This window comes from Eulemur rufifrons, chromosome 7, assembly GCF_041146395.1.
Source record: "Eulemur rufifrons isolate Redbay chromosome 7, OSU_ERuf_1, whole genome shotgun sequence".
Classification (NCBI taxonomy): Eukaryota; Metazoa; Chordata; class Mammalia; order Primates; family Lemuridae; genus Eulemur; species Eulemur rufifrons.
Genome location: NC_090989.1, coordinates 144,785,592 through 144,809,045, shown reverse-complemented (window position 1 = coordinate 144,809,045; position 23,454 = coordinate 144,785,592). Strand labels below are relative to the sequence as shown.

Genomic DNA, 23,454 nt, shown 5'->3' with positions numbered 1-23,454 from the left:
TTCTGCCCCCATTTGGATGCCCTTGATTTGCTTCTCTTGTCTGACTGTTCTGGCTAGGACTTCCAGCACTATGTTGAATAGAAGCAGTGATAGAGGGCAACCTTGTCTGGTTCCAGTTGTAAGTGGGAATGCTTTTAATTTTTCCTCATTCAGTATGATGTAGGCTGTGGGTTTGTCAAATATGACTTATATCATTAAAGTTGAAGAAAAAATTTTAAGGTTTGGGTGATTATCTTCCTACTGCCAAACCAAACACCTGACTACTCTAGCAGTCTGGGACCAAGCTGAGGTCTTCTCAGATGAACTGCTTGCTAGACAATCCCTGGGTACAGTCGTTCTGGAGTCTTAGCCTGGAGGAGGGGATGTTTCATCAGGACAGCCACCTTCGGCAGGCCCTAGACTCCAGCTCTTATCCTTTCAGCTCTGAAACTGCCAAAAGTGCATTTCTACTTTTCAGATACCTTTTCCTAGTTGACAAATACATCATTTCTCCTAGGACAGAAGGCTTTGTATAATCTCGCTATAGCATATTTATTCTTAAACACAGTAAGTATTCTTGACTATTTTTCCTTTAAAGGAAAGTGCAGAATGCTATGAGAACCCATAGCAGAAGATACTAAAAGGGGTAAGGGATGGACAAATGGAAGGTAATGAGTAATGGTCAGAAAAAGGTCTCAAATGAAGGATGAGTACTAGAAGATACCTTGAAAGTCAGCAGCATCCTATGATGTGCCAACAGAAGATGCTTGAATAGAGATGGTACAGGGAACAGGAGAAAATAAGGATTAAGAAAACATAAAAGTAATGTGGTTCTACTGACCATTCAATCAAAATAAAAAGAAATACTAATCATTACCTGCAATCTGTACTGAACCGTCTTCTCCAAGAAGAATATTTCCAGCTTTCACATCTCTTTAACAAAAAAAAAAAAAAGTTACATATCAAAAACACCTATTTTTTGAGGTAACATAATTTAAATAATTGTTTACTATATTCACACAACACTAGCAATATTTAAGTGTTCTATTTTACATTAAAGGATATTAAGGCCAATAGTAAAATTTTTAAAACTTTAGCCACCTGTACTAGAATCTGAACATTAAACAGAAAGCTACAATAAAGTATAGCTTCTTATAATAACCACAAAATCCAAGGTGATTAAATATTCTCGATTATGGTAACAGTGGCCATAGAATGTGACCCTCACATAATTCTACTTTTGAAATAAACTGATTTTTTCTACACCCTAATAAATGATCAAATTTTTTAAATGATCTAGCATGCAGCTGAAAACAGGGGCTGTTCTATGCCTGTAGCAAAAAGATAGATATAAATTACTCAGATATCTCTATATTTTTATTGTTAACTATTTATAAAGACTCAAGTAATATATGTTACAAAAACCTAAATACCACAAAAAAGGCCAAAGTCCCTTTGAACACTATTCTCAATTCTAGTACTCTCTCCAAAGTTTTCAGCTGTTATCAGCTTGGTTAACAGAATATATACCTTGACGTATGTGGGCTTTTCTCCCAAGACAAATGCCCTTTCAAATCTATAACTTGTTTTGTTGCTTCATGCAACAACATGTCAGTAATCTGGCAAAATTAAAAATATCTAAATCCTAAGAGTAGCAAATCCATTTGTTGGTACCCTACAGAAACTCTCATAAATGTACAAGGAATGTACAAGTAGTAGAAGTTCTACTTCAGCATTGTTTGTAATAAAAAACAAAAACTGGTAACAGATAACCAACAATAGTAGAAAGGTTAAATTAATTGTTACATTCATGAAATAGAATGTCATTCAACAAGTTGTGACATGACATGCCCTCTAACACACATTGTTAAATGAACAAATGAAATGGGAGGACCGGGCATTTTATATAAAACCATTAATGTTACAAACACACACATACTCCTTCCCATGTATACCAAATGGACAGCAACAAATGGTTCCTTTTGTGGAGATGAGTGGGATTGAAGTCAAGGGGAACAGTGTTTTAGTATCTCATGAGAATATACTTATATGGTCATTCTGTAATTAAAAATGAATATAATTAAATAAACAAAAGAAAGGCAGCCCTTGAGGCTAGAAAAGCACACCACTTTATCCTGTCCCTATCCCTTTTTTCCTCTATCTTTAGATATAACCATTCCTTGGCAAATAATGAACAACGGTTCCACAGCTGTGTGCAGCAGCACCGTCATACCACAGCATACAATGTCTTTCCTAAATACATACTGAAGCATAAGGAAATCAATCATGTTACTGAGTACTTTGCACTGTTTATGAACCCAAGCAATTTATAGGGTCACTTTCTCAGACGCTAACTTAGCAGCGCATAGGCCAGTCTGCTTTGCTCCATGAATGTAAAGTCACTGACTCTAGACACTACAAACAGGAGAGAATTGAGGACATTCTCTTTCCTTGGTGACAAAAATCATCCAACTGAGTCAACCACTAACTTTCAACTCCCTTTTCAGAATTCATCTAAAACCAAATGGGGGAAAAGCCATAGTGTAGTGACTCCCTCCTCTGAGTTTCTGCAGCAGGCTGTACTACAGTGCTAGCATAGTGTATTACCTGACCATATTTCTATGTCTGTCTCTCTCATTTCACCATGAGGTAGATCCAGGTGTGTGTCTTAATATATTACTGTATCACCTGTATTTACATAACATTACAATTAGTATACAGGAGGCATCTCCAAGATATTCATGAGACAGATTTAAATAACTACATAGGAGACAACTTGCCTCAAATCCTCTTCTGGAAAGAAATGGACTATTAAAAACAAAATAAAACAAAATATGTCAAATAAACATTAAAAAAAATTATAGACTGTTTTCTCCCTGCTGCTCCATCCCCCACTCCCCACCTCCTAACTCTTTCAAATGTTAGGGTTATAAACTAACACACTGCAGTCAACGAATAGGAACAATCTAACTATCCATCAAAAGACCAGTTAAGCTGTGATATATCCATACCATAAAATACTACAAATACTAATGAATATATGTGTTGATATGGAACAATCTCCAAATGTATTCTTAAGTGAAAAAAGAATACTACATATAATATTTGGCCATTTGTGTTTTCTCTTTAAAAAAAAAAAGGATAGAGAGAGATAAATGCATTATGTTTATATTGGCATAAAGTCTTTCTCAAAGGAGTCATAAGAAAAACGATAGAAGCAATTCCCTTTGGACCAGGGTATTGGGGGTTCAGGTAAGGAAGAGGGCTTCTTTTTAATACTTTATTTTTAGACAGTTTTAGATTTACATAAAAAGTAAGAAGCTAGTGCAGAGGAGCTTCTACACACCTCGCACTCAATTTCCCTATTATTAACATCTTATATTAGTATGGTACTTTCTTATAATTAATGAACCAGTATTAATAAATCATTATTAACTAAAGACCACAGTTTACTCAGATTTCCCTAACATACTTTTTCTGTCCTGGGAAACCATCCAGGATACCATATTACATTCAGTTGCCATTATGCTCCTCTCAGTTGTGAGTTTTTCAGACTTTGCTTGGTTTTGTTTGTTTGTTTGTTTTGTTTTTTATTTTTTTATTTCAGCATATTAAGGGGGTGCAAATGTTTAGGTTACAGACTTTCCTTGTTTTTAACGACCATAACGATTTTGAGGAATAGTGGTCAAGTATTATATAGATATCCCTCTATTGGAATTTTTATGATGTTTTTCTCATGGTTAAACTGGTATTATGGGTTTTTGGAGGGAAAATCATATAAGTAAAGTGCCATTTTCATCAAGTGATATCAAGGGTACATAGTATCAACATAATTTAGCACAGGTCACATTGAGAAGATTTGTTTTCTACCATACATCATTTTGTGCTGTTTGAATTTTTTAGGCCATGTATATGTATTACTTATGCAAGTAATGTTTTACAAGCTTTTGTCTTTCATAACTGAAGAGACAGTAATCCATTTTCAATAGAGTCTGTACTTTGAGTGGCTTCTTTTTCTGACCAATTTTCCAAATAATCAATCCGTATATCCCTTTTGATACCAAAAGTGCAATCTGTAGAACAGTCTCTAGGAATAAAAGCAGAGGAGTATCATGACTCACTGGAAAATCAAAAATACCACATTCTATCCTCAAACAGGGCAACTGACCTTCCAAGGAAAAGATTTGTAACTAAATATCTGGAAATCAATGTAGTTCTCAGTTAAATAACCTTTTACTCTGCCACAAAGAATATCAAACAACTCAGCAGCCTGACAGTTAAATCCTCTATCTACTCTTAAATAGCAACAGTGAGTTTTGTTTTTCACTATTTATTGCCATTTCTCACATGTCACTGTTGCCCCCAAATTACATATTCCTTCTAAAATTAAAAGGACTATCATAGACATGCTTGACTTTCTCATTAATACAGAACACAAGTTTCTGCCCATAACATTTTCATTACTCATCAATAGGCACAGCTTACGGAAAACTTGAAAAAGGTCAAGAGAAGCAATGAATCAAAACCAAAACTGTAATTACACTACATTTAGGCATCATAAACTGACTTAAAATATCCACTATTTCTGTTACAGCTAACCTCTTTAATAGGAAAAATATTTGGGTAGGTAGAAACAGAGAAAAGTATAAATCTAATTCAGAAACCTGTTCATCATAGTCAAAATCTCTAAAGCCTAGAGGCCAAGGGGAAAACACAGTAGAGATGGAAAAAAATTATTTGATCTGAACCACCAGGCTGTATTAGGTGGCTCCACCTGAAATAACAACGAGACTTTTAAAGATATGAGAAGTAGCAAACCTACTAAAAATACCTGTTTCAGCTTCAAAATAACACAACTTTCTCCAAAGCCTGTTTAAGTCTCAGTGTATCACAGAGTTGGTTACTGCTAAAGTGTAAGTAGTGGTTCTCAGCCTTGGCTGCACATTAGAATTACCTGGGGAACTTTTAAAAGGACCAATGCCAAGGCCTCACTCCAGACCAATTAAATACATTTCTGGTGGTAGACTCAGGCATCAATAATTTTTAAAGCTTCCCATATTCCAGTATGTAGCCAAGGTTGAGAGTTTATGATTTAAAGTATGAAACAGAGAATTGTCATTCCAGTAACATGGCAAACTGTGCATGGAAAACAAAGACTTTCATCACTGCTCCCCAGGCCTTTACCCCAAAATACACTCTTCACCCTGCTACACACTTATCTCCTGCTAGATAAATTAGGGGAAAAAATTATCACATAGCTGAACATGAAATAAAGAAAAGAAAATTCTTAAGGTTCAGAAATAAATGATACTTGAGAGGCAGAGCAGTAAGCCCTGAGAGACAGAACAAAGATATTGCCCCAAATGGCTAAGAGGCTCAGGTTTTAAAATCCACACCTGAATAGAAAACATGGCACTGGGCCAGTTTAAGTTTGGGAGCTATAACTGAGACCACTTCATAAGCCAAGATCCTGAAAAACCTGGACCTCAGTGAAAGATACACTTACCAAAGGGAAGCTAAGCTAGTATAGCTTTATTAAAATAAGAACTAATTGTCTTTAATACAAAAGCATTTCTAGGAATGGGTCACTATATAAGAACAAAAGAAATAACTCACCAGGAAGGTAATAATTCTGAACCTGTACATACCTCTATCTTCAATCACAGAAAACTGTAATTCAAAGGGGTCATTACAGTATTGGGTCCCAAAGACAAAGACTGTGCCACAGCTTGCTGGATAGCTTCCAATGCAGCCTAATACTCCAGACCTCCCTCAAAGGATGCTGATTTGCAGGTTAGTGGATATGAAGGACCGGGCAGAATGTTCAAGTGAGGCACATACTGTCTAATGCCTAACAAGTCCAGGTAGGGTGCTAGGCCTCTTTTTAGTAGTGGTGATGGGGACAGGGGAGGGTCAAACAGATAGCAGGTTTTCCTCAATGGCCAGAAGGATTGAACTTTGTGAATCTGCCCAAATAGTCCCATGAAATTTTACTTGGCAAGAAGGCCCTTGAATTTTGTTGCGTCTATCAGCCGACCCTGCTGGCAGAGGTGTAAATAATGCCCAAAGTCAGGTCCACTAACTTGCTAATCAACAGGACATCGGGATATCATCTGTACAGGAAAAGCTTTGGACATCAGACAGTAAAGACACTCTGGAATTTTAAGATGTAATCTTATCTAGTCCAACACATAAGGAGCTTGGAAACCGTCACTTCTGTCCTCATAATGGGAAAAAAGCTAAACAAACTGAAAATCAACAACTCTTCTTTTTTTTGAGACAGGGTCTCCCTGTCGCTCAGGCTGGAGTACAGTGGCATGGTCATAGCTCACTGCAGCCCTGAACTTCTGAGCTCAAGCAATCCTCCCGCCTCAGCCTCCCCAAGTACTGGGATTACAGGTGTGAGCCACTGTGCCCAGCCAACAACTCTTCTTAGATCTGTCAGAGAACTGAGGTCACAGAGCAAACCACTGCCTACAAATTTGTAGAAACAGTAAAACAGAACTACAGCTTACTGGAGCAGAAGCCCAGGACCAGAAGTAGACTTCTGGGGCAGAAAAACTTAAATTGTAATTGACAAATGGAGACTTGGTGTGGAGGAGCTTGACAGTTAAAAACCTCAGAAGGCCCAGTCTAAGGGGAACTCCTACACTTGGAAGAGTTTTACCCTCCTGGAGCCCCACCAGGTTCTCAGGGTATAGATGTGAGAAAATTCTCCTCATGCTTCCCACAGGAGAAGAAGGAAAGTAACCAATTTGAAATGGGCCTTGAGCATTCTGTTCTCCCTAACAAAAACCCACTTCTCAAGAGAAATACTTTATCAGAGCCTAACCACCTTGGTTTTACCAGAACCTAACTCACCTGGGGGAGAGGAAATATTTGACTTCAGTTTTTTCAAGCCTTCCTACCTCACCCTGGGGGGAACTGAGAAGCACTCGTGAAGGCCACAGCGTAGGTGCTCAGGTTCACTAAAAAAAACTGAGCTGGGTGCAGTGGCCCATGTATGTAGTCCTAACTGCTCTGGAGGCTGAGGCAGAAGGAAGGCCCAAGAGTTTGAGGTTGCTGTGAGCTAGGCTGACGCCACAGCACTCGAGTCCAGGCAACAGAGCGAGACTCTGTCTCAAAAAAAAAAGAACATCTGATCCATAAAGCCTAAAATATTTAGTATCTGGCCCTTTTCAGAAAAGGTTTGCCAACCTCTGTATATAATAATGACAGTCAGCATTCGATGATTCTTGTGTGCTAAATACCATTCTAAGTACACTGTATTTTGTATCTGATTTAATTTTCACAACTACTTTATGAGGTAGGTACTATTACATTATCACCCTATTTTACAGATAAGAAAACCAAGGCAAACAGAAATTAAGTAACTTGCCAAAAGTCACCAGCAAGTGACAGAGCAAAGATCTGCATCTAAGCAGTCTGCTTCCAAAGCTTGCTAAGAAAGACTGTGCTTATCAATGAAATATACATTGACTCAGTACCAGTTACATTTTTTAGTCGCTAACTCAATAGAATTTAGGTCTGCCACTGGGATTAATAGTCTTTAAATATACTGTGTTGTCTTCTTTTATTAAATATGTCCACATCTCTATTTTTTTAAAGTCAAAGTATTCACTTTAGAACACCAATAAAAGTATATTCTTTTTTCTAAATCTTTACATATAGAGAATTTCTAGTTGATAGTAAAATTAACCCCAAATACATACTGAAGTAAACATAAAGGTCACCGTCTTTTTTAGAAGCTCAGGCACAAAGAAACTGAGTCTCTGCTTTACTTTGTATGATTGTAACATCTACTTTGTAAAATATATCAGCTCTCATTTAACTAAATGAGTAGCATCTTTTTTAAAAAGTGACCTAAGAGGCTGCCATTTAAAAAGCATTACTTTGAATAATGTCATTGTTAAAAAGGTCTTTGAAATTCCCATTCCAAATTGTCCAAGTTAGCTTATAAGCCACTGAAAATTTTTGTAAGCTTGAGCAAATCCCCTAACTTAATGAAGTTTCTTTTCTTCAACTTGCAAAGTGAGACTAATAATAGTAATATATTAATATTACCCATGAATGTGATAACATATAGATTTTCTTATTTAGGAATTAATTTTAAGAATACAAAATGTAAATATAACAATTTTTTTATTTAGAGATTTTCTTTAGGAATTTCTTCAGATAGGAAAAACACATACTTATTCTTAGGACAATCTCAAGGCAAGAAAAAGCACACTAAGAGTAGGCCTTCCAGCTACAGCTAAGTGAAGAAATAGGTAAATCTACCTCCTTAAAAAGCAACCTTAAAACTGGACAAATATGACAAATGAAAAAACAACCATATTTCATCACTCTGGAAATCAACCTGAGAAGCATTCATGCTTGAAAAACAGCTGCATTTCAGGTAAGGACAGTGGGACACTGCAGTGTTCCAGTCTGGGACTAACCCTACCCTATCATTCCTCAGCCCCACATGGAGGTTCCACTAGGGTAGACAGACCATAATGACTGGCAGTTTCTATGCCACAGTTGAAAGAGGCTCATTTGATTGGAAGAGGTGGGTAACACCTACACCCAGTGACACTGTCAACTGAAGTAACTTTTTGAAGGCTGACCAGCACCAGAGGGTCAACAGTGGCTCTACTAGCCTATGGTTGCAGTCTAGATTGAGATAAAGATATTCCTGGCCAAAAATAATAGAGACAAAGAGGCACCAGCTACTCACATACTTCTAGCTAACCCTGAGGATGTGCACAATGAGTACTGGAGACTCCTAAGTACCTATCCAAAAGTGAAACCCAGGCAAACTGGAAAACAGCCTGAACTTTGAAAATGTTCATTTCTAAACCCACAAAAAGATCCTTCAGTAGAAGATGGATGCCTTAGTCCTTTGTGGTATTTGAGCACAACCTCCACCCATTAATTAGCTGACCACTAGGCTACAAAGACACAGGGCAAACCAGACTTAAAAATAAAAAAAAGAATTTTTTTTTAAAAAAACACAACAAACTAGGCAGAGACATATATCAGTGGATACATACCACAGGGGAGAACAGATTCCATAGTTATCCCAGGCAAGTTAATATAAAAATTTTAAAGAAAAGAACCAAAAGGAAATTCTGGAGTTAAAAAGTATAATATCTGAAATGAAAAATCTGCTAGAGGGGCTTAACAGCAAGTTCTAGAGGACAGAAGAATCAGTAAACCTAAAGATAGAATTATCATTCTAAAGAATATAGGGAATAAAAGATTAAAGGAAAGTGAACAGAGCCTCAGAGACCCGTGGAACAAAATCAAGCATACATATAATTGGAGTCCTCAAAAGAAAAAAGAGAGAAAAAAACAAAAAATACTGGAAGAAATAATGCAAAAAATTTTCCAAATTTGAAGGAAAAACACTAATCTACCAATTCAAGCAACTCTATGAACCAGAAGTAGAATAGATACATAGAGAAAAGATCTATATCTAGCAGCAACACAAACTGTTGAAACCCAAATGCAAAGACAGTATCTTTAAAGGAGCAAGAGAAAAACAACTCGTCATGTAGGGAGAAGATCAATACAATTAACAATTGACTTAACATCAGAATAATGGAGGCCAGGAGTTAGTGGGATGACATGTTCAAAGTGCTGAAGCATAAAACAGTCAACCGAGAATTCTATGTTCAGCAAAACTATCCTTCAAAAATGAAGACCTATTGTTATCACTGTTCTCCCCTTCTACTTACTTAAAAAAAAAAAAAAAAATCAGTGAACTTCAGAATCATGCCACCCAGTTTTAACACTTTCTCTCCCTCTTTGTTGCTGCCATCATTCAATTTCCCAGTTGTTCATTACAACCTTGCCTTCCAAATCATCTTGCCATTATCCCAAGAAACTTCAACAATCACACAGACAATCCATGCAAACCCTGCCTCTTGGTTTACTGACATCATCTCTAAAAACCTTCTCTACTCTACCTCAGTTCTCTACTTTCTCAATTTTTCATCCTGTTATTACCAAAACTGACCCAATTACAAAATCACTAATTCAGGTACCCTACTCTCTAACCATAACCTCCAATTTTTCTAGATAACTATTCAACTACTTCACTATGATTACTCTTTGACTTCACTGATGTATGCATACGTATGCATCACCAATTCACTCACCTGTCTTGATTTTCCATTAGCCCCATCCTGTTTTCTAGATTTTAATCACACTCTGGCAACTGATTCCCTCTTGCCCTTTTGTTGTACAAGTAGCTCAACACCCAAAAAGCACACCTTTACCAAAATTAAAAGGCAAAAACTGAGAAAAAATGACTTTTAACATAGAAAAATCTCAGAATAAAAAAAGCAGTAGGATACCAACAGAAAAAATAGGCAAAAGTCAGACACTTCACAAAAGGAAATACCAACTGCTCCAGATCTATGCTCGACCTCACTAATAATCCAGCATATCAAAATTAACACCATTCTTCATCTACCAAAATTTACAAATTTAAATTTTTGATAGGCAACACTAACAAGGGTCCAATGAATTTACCATTCTCATACACTGCTAACAGGGGCATAAATCACTATATTTGTGAAAAAAAGCAATTTGGCAATCTCTTGTAAGATTCCATAAAATGTGTTTTCCCTTTGACCTCTTATAGAAAGTAAGATTTTAAAATGTTAAAAACAATATAAATATAAAATATTTGGAGAATAGCTCCATGTATCACATAACAACATGTCATATTACACATTCAGGATGTGACTTCAAGAACAAAATAGATTTAAATAAAACTGTAGTGCTACTCCAAATCCAGGGACTAGTTCTGGTCCCAAACCAAATTATATAGGTTTACTTTTCCCTGCTCCTCCCCTTTAAATACACCTAAAATCCCATAAATAATTCAACAAACAATCACAAAAGAACTCTGAAAGGTGAAAAGAGGAAAGCAGAGAGGCCAGGGGCCTCAAGACTTGAGGAACAACATGGCATTAAGTTTCCTGAGTTTTCTACTAATCTATAATCCCAAACTGGGCAATAGAAAGTCCTGAAACACAGAAAGGTCAAGAGACATAGACAAAAAAAAAAAAAAAAAAAAATTCCAAGCCTGCTCTCTCTAGCCAAAGGAGCAGGAAAAGGATAGCCTAGCAAAGACCCAGCAGGGGGTCCCACCCTCAGCTCCATACTTAGAGTTGCAGAAGCACCCACTATGCCAAAACAAGTGGTGCCAGTTAAGATCAGACAGGGCAACTTCATCCCAAGGCCCACATCTAGTGCACAAGGTAGGCCCATACCACCCACACCAGCAGCACCAGGAGGCACAGCTGGCATTTCTCAGACCTTCACCCAGCAGCAAAGAGTGATGCCGGTCCAATGTGTCCCAACTCCTTACCTAGCAACAAAAAGTGGCCCAGTGGAAGAGCCTTCCATCTCCACAGGTAATACCAACAGGGATTGAATGGGAGCCCACTGGTGCCAGATGGCAGCCCACATGATAGGGGAATGCTCACAGACCTATGAGCCCAGCATCTACTTCCAACTCTCCACCTACCAGTACTAAGCCCTGAGAAGTCCACTCCACATCGAAGGATGGCATGAGCAGGAACTAAATACAAGCCCCAGCAATGCCAGGTGAAAAATCAGACCAGAAAAGCACTGCATGGGCTCCAAAAATCAAATTATCACTGGAATCACAGCCCACAAAAGTATACGAGGACCTATATACAAAACCTAAACAGGGCAACTGCCTACTAAAATAGATGATTTAAATAGGATCAAGAGTCTCCCTAACATAATATATAAAATGCTCAGGATATGGTTAAATAGGCCGGGCGCGGTGGCTCACGCCTGTAATCCTAGCACTCTGGGAGGCCGAGGCGGGTGGATTGCTCAAGGTCAGGAGTTCGAGACCAGCCTGAGCGAGACCCCGTCTCTACTAAAAATAGAAAGACATTATATGGACACCTAAAACTCTATATAGAAAAAATTAGCCGGGCATAGTGGCGCATGCCTGTAGTCCCAGCTACTCGGGAGGCTGAGGCAGTAGGATCGCTTAAGCCGAGGAGTCTGAGGTTGCTGTGAGCTAAGCTGACGCCACGGCACTCACTCTAGCCTGGGCAACAAAGTGAGACTCTGTCTCAACAAAAAAAAAAAAAAAAAAAAAAAAAAAAAAAAGGATATGGTTAAATAAAAAAATCACTCATCTTACAAAGAACTCTGAAAAACCTGAAAAAGAAAAGACAATTAACTGACACCAACACTGAGATGAATCATATGCTGAAATTATCTAACAAGAATTTTAAAGCAGCCATCATGAAAATGCTTCAACACGCAATTTGGAAGTCTTAAAACAAATGAAAAACAAAATCTCTGCCAAGAAATAGAAATTATAAAAAAGAACCAAATAAAAATTACAGAACTGAAAAATTATAACTGAAATTCTAAAAATCAATGAATAAGTTCTATACATTAGAGATGATAGAGGATAGAATCAGTCAACTTCAGAACAAATCAATAGAATTTATCCAATTTGAAAAAAATAGGCTGAAAAAAACTGAATCTGAAGGATAATGGTACGATAACAAAAGATCTAATATTTGTATCATAGATTCACAGAAGGAGAGGAGAAAAGGCATACGGTTGAAAAAGTATCCCAAGAAATAGCAGCTGAAAACTTCACAAGTTTGGTGAAAGACAAAAACCTACAGATGCAAAAAGCTTTGGGAACCCTCCCCCTAAAAAAAAATGCAAAAGAAATCCACATCAAGACGTATCATAATTAAACTTCTGAAAACCAAAAGAAAGAAAAAATCTTGAAGGTAGCCAGAGAAAACAACATATTACCTATAAGTGAACACCAATTCAAATAGCAGATTTCTCATCTGAAATTACGGAGGCCAGAATTCAGCAGCACATCCTCTTTCAAGTGCTGAAAGAATACAACTGTCAACTATGAATTTTTATAACCAACTTAACTATCCTTCAGGAATGAAGGCAAAAAAGATATTCTCAGCTGAAGGAAAACCAAATCCAGGTACTAACAGATTTGGATAACACAGAATCCATTACCATCTGAATTCTTGCCATCTGTACTGAATAAACATAAACATCCAGAAACGCCTGAACCATGAAATGTTAAAAAGCCCTTAAAAATATTATCCATTAAAAAAGAAAAAAGCTTTAATAAAAAACTGTTATTTTATAAAGAACTTTTAATAATTTTGGAAAATACTGAAGATATAATGTAAAATTTAAAAAGCAACAGACAAAATTATATATACAGTATTGTTTTAAATATTTTTAAGCACATAAAAGAAAATGGAAAGCAATATTCCAAAATGTTAGCAGTGATTGCCTCCTGATAAGAAGTTAAGAATTTTTGCTATTTTTGTATTTTCCAATTTTTCTAAAGTAGCTGTTACTTTGTAAATACTTCCTAGTGTAATATTACTAGTGTATAATTAGAATTCGAATCACAATGTATTAAAACTAGTGATACAAAGAGTTAATGATAACACTCGAAGACCATGATTAATTCTGTAAAAGAATGGGAACATCCTCAATGAAATGATCTAGCACAAGAGTGTTGTCTTTTACATACCTGTGAATCTGTCCATTTTTATGTAGGTATTCCAACCCTTCCAGTACTTCTCGAAGTATTGTAGCAATGGTAGGTTCATCTAGGACTCCACTTTTGTGTTCCCCTTTTGCCACAATATGTTTAATAATATCCAGAACAGAACCTGAAAACAGAAGGTATAGTCTGCTAAAATGTTTAACTCATTCAATATAATTCAGATCCATTTTAGAATCAAAACATACGTGAAGCTTTTCTTAAATTTAATGGTGTAGGAAAGGAAAAAAACAGCAAATATGAGGAAATATATAAGTTAAAATTAATAATTTATTCTCAGTTCCAATCTAAAACACAAAAAGTAGCCTGCTAATATCCAAATAGTACGTTATGTCAGTATCTCCTTTAGACTTCCAATAAGAATTTGGAAGAGGTAGTAGAGGATATTTAACCACCCCTGAAGAATTCCTAGGTAAACCACGCCCATCAATGACACTCTAGTATAAGATACCACAAACCAGTGCAGGCTTTCAACACCAGATTCAACTATGCTGTGTTGTATGAGTAAAGATGTAAAAACACAGTTGAAATGCAAATCAAATCAGAAATGAAATATTTGGAAAGATCACATAGATATAAAAACTAACTTAAGGGCTAAAATTATTTTTCAGGTTAACAAATTATAGAAATAAAATAGGTAAGGTAAACACAAATATGAAAAGAATAAAAATGGCAGTTCCCTTTAAATAACAGGACAGATATATTATCAATGCCATTCTTCCCAGGATAGGAAATAATACTCCTACTAAAGATTGGTGGGTGAGGGTGTGAAGACATGTACATAGTAATTAAAATTACAGAGTACTGACTACCAAAACTAATAATTATAATCAAAAAAATCGGTCAAGATTCATAAGATTTCTGGCAGTACAATGGCCCATAAAGATCACAGAACTAAAACAAAATAATCTCCAATATTAGAAACTGTGCCAAGAAGTCTAGAACATAACACAGACTACACTAGTAATATTCAATATTCATTTCTTGGCACAAGACCTCAATGATCATGACTAAAAGCAGGGCCAGGCACGGGAGGATCACTCGAGGTCAGGAGTTCGAGACCAGCCTGAACAAGAGCAAGACCCTGTCTCTACTAAAAACAGAAAGAAATTATCTGGCCAACTAAAAATATATAGAAAAAATTAGCCGAGCATGGTGGCGCATGCCTGTAGTCCCAGCTACTCGGAAGGTTGAGGCAGGAGGATTGCTTGAGCCCAGGAGTCTGAGGTTGCTGTGAGCTAGGCTGATGCCACAGCACTCTAGCTTGGGCAACAGAGAGAGACTCTGTCTTAAAAAAAAAAAAAAAAGACTAAAAGCAAAACAACCACTTACACAGTTCTGTTGAAAACTCACTCTCCTGGGTACTTTTACTTCACCCAGTTAAGAATTCCAAATACATGGAAAGAAGTGGTCTAGATGGAATTCTCAAAAACATGAAGGATTGAACACAAGCTTATTTTAGCTCTCACTTAAAATCCACTAACTTATTAAACTTGATTTTAAAAAAGGCATAAACCCATAATGAAAAAAAATAACACGAAAGATAACAGAAGAGAGATGGCAACAATATTCTGGATGATAGAATACAGAAAAAGGAAAAGTAACTGACTAAGCAGAATGGAGAAATCTGAACTTCAGTGCATGTAAGGGATGTGTGCCATTTAGGAAATAGTGATCCTTGTAGAATAGTTTGAAGTCTGGTAATGTGATGCCTCCAGATTTGTTCTTTTTGCTTAAGATTGCTTTGGATATCCAAGTTCTTTTCTGGTTCCAAAGTGTAGTATTATTTTTTCTAAATCTGTGAAATATGGCATTGGTAATTTGATGGGGATTGTATTGAATTTGTGAATCACTTTGGGTAGTATGGACATTTTAACAATGTTGATTCTACCTATCCATGAGCATAAGTTTTTCCCTTTGTTTGTATCCTCTGTGATTTCCTTCCTCAGAGTTTCGTAGTTCTCCTTATAGCAATCTTTCACCTCCTTGGTTATGTATATTTCTAAGTATTTTATCTTCTTTGTAGCTATTGTGAATGGCATTGAATCCTGAGACTTTGCTGAGTTTATTTATCAATTCCAGGAGACTCTTGGTGGAATATTTTGGGTTTTCTATTTACAAGATCATATCATCAGCAAAGAGCAATAGTTTGACTTCCTCCTTCCCAATTTGGATACCCTTAATTTCCTTCTCTTGCCTGATTGCTCTAGGTGGGACTTTCAGCACTATGTTCAATAGAGGTGGTAACAGTGGGCATACTTGTCTTGTTCTAATTCTTGGGGGGAATGCTTTCAATTTTTCCCCATTCAGTATGATGTTGACTGTGGATTAGTCATATATGGCTTTTATAATTCTGAGATATGTTCCTTCTATGCCTAGTCTGTTGAGGGTTTTCATCAAGAAAGAGTGCTAGATTTTGTTGAATGCCTTTTCTGCATCTACTGAGATGATCATATGGTCTTCGTTTTTGCTTCTGTTTGTGCAGTGAATCACAAGGCTATAGAAACCAAAACAACATAGTATTGGTACAAAAATGGAGATACAAGCCAATGAAACAGAACAGAGAACCCAGATATAAAACCATTTACCTACAACCAACTGATCTTCAACAAAGCAGACAACAACGTACACCACGGAAAAGAAGCCGTATTCAACAAACGGTGCTGAAAAAACTGGATAGCCACATGCAGAACAATAAAATAGGACCCCTTCCTCTCATCACTCACAAAAATTAATTCAAGAGGGATAAAAGACTTAGATCTAAGGCATGAAACCATAAAAATTCTAGAGGAAAATGTAGAAAAAACTCTTCTAGGTCTCGGCCTAGGCAAAGAATTTATGACTAAGACCCCAAGAGCAATCATGGCAAGATCAAAAATTAATATTAATAAATGACCTGATAAATGGGATTTGATTAAACTAAAAAGCTTCTGCACAGCTAAGGAAACAACTACAGAGCAAATAGACAACCTACAGAATGGGAGAAAATATTCGCAAGCTACACATCCGATAAACGGCTGATATCCAGAATTTACAAAGAACTAAGCGAATCAGCAAGAAAAAAACCAAACCCTATTTAAAAGTGGGCAAAAGACATGAACAGAAGCTTCTCAAAAGAAAAAAGATAAATGGCCAATAAACATACGAAAAATGCTCAATGTTATTAATCATCAGTGAAATGCAAATTAAAACCACAATGAGATATTACCTTATCCCAGTTAAAATGGCTTCTATTAAAAAGTCCAAAATCAATAGATGCTGGCGTGGATGCAGAAAGGAACGCTTACACACTGTCGGTAGGGCTGCAAATTAGTACAACCTCTATGCAAAACAGTATGGAGATTCCTCAAAGAACCAAACATAGACTTACCATTCAATCTGGCAATGCCACTATTGGGTATTGACCAAAAGGAAAAGAAAACTTTTCATCAAAAAGATACCTGCACTCGAATATTTATTGCAGCACGATTCATAACTGGAAAGATGTGGAATCAACCCAAGTGCCCATCAATTCATAAGTGGACCAATAAAATGTGGTATATGTATATCATGGACTACTACCCAGCCATAAAAAGATGAATTAATACCTTTTGCAACAATCTGGATGGAACTGGATACCATTCTCCTAAGTGAAGTATCTCAAGAATGGAAAAACAAACATCACTATTAAATTAGAACTAACCAATGAGCACACATGTGCACAGAGGGAAGTAAAACTCAGTGGAAATCAACTGGGGGGAAATGGGAGGAGGAGCAGGGCAAAAACCTACCTAATGGATACAATGAACACTATCTGGGTGACAGGCACACCTACAGCCAGGACTCAAGCATTACAAAAGCAATCCATGTAACCTAAAACATTTGTACCCCCTTAATATTTTGAAATTAAAAAAAAGAAACAGTGATCCCTACCCAGAAAGAGTTCAGAAGTATACACACAAAGTACTACGTAAGGGAAAATGAGGGGGGAGTGAAAGAAAGGGTTGAAAACACGAAAACTAGTCAAAAGTTCAGATAAGGGAAAATAAGATTCCCAGATCCCTCTTCCTCCCTGGAAGCCAACCCACTAACACTCCCTACCTCCAGGAGAAGACAAGCAGTTTAGTCTCTAGAGACAATGAACGAGAGAGGTGCCAGACAGTGTTTCCAGATGGCTTTTCCTAATACATTATTACACTGGTTCTTTCCCCTCTCCATTGCTGGGATTCACAGTGGGTGATCTAAAAGGGGAGATGCCTAGGGGAGAAGTTTGTTCTACTTAGTTTAATCAACCACACATTAATCCCCAAAGCAAAGTGATTATACCAATGGGCCACATGTTTCATTCTTCCAAGAAATCCTGGCGACACAAGTACTGCTTAGTATGAAGACATTCATGTTTATAAACACTGATCAAGTTCCATGTTTGTAACAAAGAATACCTAAAATAAGGAATGCAAACGAAAAATTCCTACTGGAAATTAAAAATTAACACAATCTATTCATTTAACAATGAAGCCCTATTATATGTAAAATCTAGGACTGGATGCCACAGAATATGACAAGATATATATGACATGATTGCTTACTTTAAAGGAACTTCCAATCTGGTAGATCAAAGAAATGGTACAACAAAGATTTTAGGGCACATTAAAAAGTTACTAGATCTGTAAAGAGTTTGCAGCAGGAGTTCCTTTTCAAAATTTTAGAAGATTTTTATTGATTTCACATCATCCAATGAGCAACAGGGAAATTAAAGCTATGCACATTCCCAGTCTATGTCCAGAACAGACATTCTGAACAAAGCTTATATAAGAAACCCCCTCTTTCTTTGGCATAACAATTTCTTTTCAGTTTCAGTCTCCTCCCAACAATTTTTGCAGGTGGAAGGATTATCATGCCATGAAGACCTTCATCTTTAACTGACAGATACTGGTTCTGGAAGGTTCCCCCTTCTTATCCATTTGTTTTCTTTGGCATCTTGTAACCTCTAACTAGACGATGATGGTGCTTGCAATCCTCCCTCCTTAAACATCAAAATTGGCCACAGAATAGGCCAGGCACAGTGGCCTCATGCCTGTAATTCCAGCACTTTGGGAGACCAAGGTAGGAGGATTACTGGAGCCCAGGAGTTCAGGACCAGCCTGGGCAATAGCAAGACCCTTAAAAAATGAGCCGGGCATGGTGGCACATGCTCATAGTCCCAGCTATTCAGAAGGCTGAAGTAGGAGGATTGCTTGAGCCCAGGAATTTGAGGTTACAGTGAGCTATGATCAGGCTACTGCACTCCAGCCTGGGCAACAGAGCAAGACACTGTCTCAAAAAAAAAAAAAAAAAATTACATTAAATTCTTCATGTCAACTAAGAGAAAGGAGAAGGAAAAATATACTATGTGCTAAGCATACTGTCACTGAATCACTCAATTAATACCTAAAGAAATGTACAAATGACAGGGAAGGTTATAACAGTGTATACGATATTATGGCCTCAGGCACAATTTGTAAGAAATATTCTACAGGGATCATGAGTTCTCAAACTTTAACATGTGAAGGAATTACCTGGCAAGCTAGTAAAAAATGCAAATTCCCAGACCCTACATACAGATTGTCATTTAAGAGATCTGAGGTAAGGCTTAAAGAGCTGCATTTTAAAAGGCATTTAACAACCTAGGCTACTTTGATGAAAGCTGTCTATTAAAATCTAAGCATTTCTCAGAGTAAAAGCAAATAAATCAAATAATGGAAAACAAAAGTATTTGGTACAAATTTTCTAATAAAGCAAAAAGTTTAAATGTAGATCATCTATTCCCAAAAAAAGATCCGTTCTAAGCCTTCATAGACTGTGGCACAGAATATTTAAAAAGCAATGCAAAACTTTAACTTCCAAGAAAATCATTACTGAATATCAAAATAATATTGACAAAGTAGTGAAGCAGCTACTGGCTTAAGACGCTTGTTAAATCTGACAATTATAGCTCAGTTAAATCAAGTACTTGGTTAACACGTCGATTTCCTCAGTTTACTTCTATGAAAAGATACTTTTTGAATACAAAATCAACTCGTTCAATTTAATTACTGGTATCTCCACCAAGAAATGTTAATCAATCTTTATCCACTAGAGTTATTGTTTGTATCTTTCTGAGCCACAGAAAGTTGGAAAGGGGCCAAAATTTGTTTGCTTTCTCCAAGCATTCCATTTCAGACCAAAAGACATTGCAGAAATTTAAATACCCTCCACTGCTGCTTGAACTTTCAAAGCTGGTCACTAATAATAGCAGATATTTCACATGGATCTTGCTTAGATCAAGGAAGTCCCCATGCATTTTATGTCTTAGAAGATAACAAAATTGAGGGCATTCCTAAATGATTATCAAGACAATGAATTTAAATTAGATCTCTGCATTTCTACGCTTACTCCCTTTAAGTGCTTACAGGTACCTCTTTTTTCCTTTCAGAAGTTTTCTTAATTACTTTGATTTCTAAAACTCTTACACTGCAGTCTGATGCTAATAAATTGTGGAAATAGCTCTTTAGACCAAAAGTGCTTCTAATTTCTAAAGTTTAACTTCCGGTACTAATAAATCCCAACATGCAACATCAGAATTTTAATTAGCAAAAGATAAGAATATTACAGTTATAAGGAGCATTATGAAAAGATAATAGTGACACACTTAAACTTATTTTAACCAGGATGTCCACCTGGTTGATGGATTTACGAGTGATAGTTATTCATTTTATGATTTAATTCGTTTATTGAATTCTACATCAGTACAATGTTGCTAAATCAAAAATATGCTTTTAATATTTTGAGGGAAAAAGTTAATGTGAAAAAGGTCCCTTATACATATTTCTGTTAACTCTGATTATTTATATAATTTTTAATTACTCAAAGGGAGTCCCTGTTTATCAGTAAGCCTCACCCAATGGTCCTCTTCACTTACTTTCTCTGCCCCAGACATGAATCTCCAGCAGTTCTCGAGATACACCATTGTCCTCCATACTGCCTACATCCCCTTTACTGCAGTGTTCCCTCAACCTGGATCATATCTCCCACCCTTCACCTGATACCACCTCCACCCCCTATTTCACTTGGCTAATTATTCTTTAGGTCTCACCTGGACATCATCTCCTAAGGAAAGCCTCTGTTAATATCACCACATTCATTCTCCCTCAGTAAGGTTCTCCTGGAACTTGTTCCCATAGCACCTGGTCCTTCTTCACAGCACTCTACACATTTGTAATTATTTAATTCTCACTTTTTATTATTAGCTAAAAGACCCATGAGAGCAAAGAATTGACAGTTTTATTCACCAGTGTACTAGTGGTAAATAAGTATTTGATGAATGGCATTTTAATTGAGCTATAATCCTGACAGTTTCCTACTTTAAAAAAAAAATTTTTTTAAGCTGTGCTTAGTTCTAGCTTTTGTTTTCTAAATATTGTTTAATGTATCTCTTTAAATGCTTATTCACTTATGACAAAAGATTTCCTTTTCCTTAAAAAAAGATGCAAAATTTTTAATATTTAAAAGAGTTAGATGTAATAATTATGTTGACTCATAAAAATGTAAGTAACTACAGAAAGTTATGACTAGAACATGTTTGAAAATTATCCTCTAGGAAATTTCCTGAGTGCTAGGCTGGAAGAACTGGGCACTGTCCCAGAAAACCTTAAGACGAGGAAGGATAAAGAGCTACATTTAAAAGACATCCTACGTATTTACATGTTCTACCCCTTCTGTGATCAGGACATATGTTCACTGAGAGAGGAACAGGAATTCTTAAAACAAAAAAGTCATTCTGCTTCAGAGTAACAGAAAGGATGGGCTAGCATACAGGTATGGAAGAGAAAATTAAGCAGACAATTTATTCCCCCTATTCCTCAAGACTTTTTTGCAAAATATTAAAAATTTTGTATTACACACTTTTGTAAATTACAAATAAAGAAAATTATGCTATAGGTCATCAATAATGAAAGATACAGTATTACCTAATATTCCCATATCTCTCCATACTGAAAGAACCATGCTCGACCACCATCTTGAAAGGTGGTTGGTGTTAGCAAGGCTTCCAACCATCATATGAACAGGGCCTTTAACAAAGCAATCCAGTTTCTCCAGTGTGTCACTAATGGGATTGAAACAAAAAGGTGATTCTGGCTACACTGAAAAGCATCAAATAGCAAGGGATTATTACTATTAATGAGTAAAATTTCTTGTGTGCCTATTATACGTCAGCACACAATGGTGGATGCTTTACACACATCATCACGTTTATTCCTTACCAATACTCTGAAATGCAGAAAGGTATCCCCATTTAAAAGACAAATAAAAAGGTTGAAAAAGTTGAAACAGTTTTCCCAATGACATATAATTTCCAAGTAGAAGAGGTGAAATTTAATTCTAAAGCCTATGCTTTTTCCTTTACAGCCTCTCTGGGGAAAGAAGGTGAGGTACAGTATTAAAATTGCAAACTAAACAAAGATAGATTTTCTTTTCTGTAATTCTACATTCTAAAATGGAAAATCATACTCCCCCACAAGATATATATGTAAACAAAAACTGACAACACAGTGATGGGAAGGCAAGGGTGGCTCCGTCACTCACTCAGACTACCAGTCTTGCCACCGTGATTCAAATCCATGCCTTGGCAAAATTACTAATTTACTATACAACATGGGCCTTCAAGTAGCCATAACAAAACATTTGTCTATATATGCCAAGGGTCCACTATTTGCAGTCAGCAACACATATATTCTATCGTAAGGATAAAACAGAAATAATTGTATATATATTGCAGATAAAGCACATAAGTAATTATGCTAATACTGGGGACTAAGATTTTCTGTGTAAGAGAAAAGAGATTTAAGTATAATATTAAAGAAGTTTTAAAAAATCTATGATATTAAACTTGAATTTGAAATATTAAGGTCAAATTATGATTTATTTTTAATATACTATATTTCGAAGCTCTAAAAGCAATGATACTGTATTAGCAATGAGCACCCCAAGCATCTAAGCTATGCTTTCTAAATACCATTCTCCAGTAAAAAATATCAGAGTTCATTACAATATTAGCTGATTTTGGGTCTGGGGAAAGGAATGTAAGTGTAAGCTTAGGAAATCTTTGAACCAAAAGGCAAGGATATAATCAAAGATTGGCGGGTTTGTGTCAAAAGGACACAAGAGTGACCCTGAAGGGATTTCCACAAACAAAATTTTGGACAACCCGAGCATCAGAAAGAATAGACTATAACTGCTTGAAAGACATCAAATATATAAAAATCCTTGCATCTATAATGATACTCAAAAAAGTGAAGGCCCTACCCAACCGGAAAAAGGAAAAAAAAAAAGAAAAAAACCCTCTCATTTGCTAACATTGGAGGTAATTATTCTATCAACGTTTTACTCTGAAAATTGGTTGTTCAAAAAAAAGAATCAATTATTCATCCTGCCTTTTCAGTAAGAACTACAGTACAGATTAATCAAAGAGCCCTAGTTGATAAGGCAAATTCCTCTTCACAGAAGAAAGCCAGTTTATAAATGTAAAAGAGATGATGAAATAAGAAAAATCACCATTTTTACAACCTCTGATGAAATAACTGATTCAAACAAGGACCGTTAATGAATGTCAAAATCATTAGACAAAAAGCTTAGGGGGAACTGGATACTCACTGTGCCCAAGTATCATCTCACAGATTACTTGCTAGCTGCAAAGGGAAAAATGTTAACTTTTCCATAGGGAGGCCTGGCTGTCATAATCTTAAGCAAAAAAAAAAAAAAAATTAACATCACTATTAAAGATACAACCAGATAGCAAGTATTTCCAGATGTGATGCAATATAAAGTACACAGCATCACCCACAAAGTATTCTGCCCAAAATTATTTAACT

The 23,454-nt window shown here is 36.3% G+C and overlaps 1 protein-coding gene across 1 annotated transcript in view; it reads right to left on the bottom strand.

Moving 5' to 3' along the window:
* The window catches only part of OXSR1 (oxidative stress responsive kinase 1), a 91,704-nt gene that overhangs the window by 47,911 nt on the left and 20,339 nt on the right, over positions 1 to 23,454 (bottom strand). The window contains exons 4-5 of the mRNA XM_069475544.1: positions 13,553 to 13,694; positions 857 to 912 (exon numbers count right to left, since the gene is read on the bottom strand). Of these exons, the coding sequence (XP_069331645.1) occupies positions 857 to 912; positions 13,553 to 13,694 (198 nt within the window). The remainder of the gene's footprint in view (positions 1 to 856; positions 913 to 13,552; positions 13,695 to 23,454) is intronic.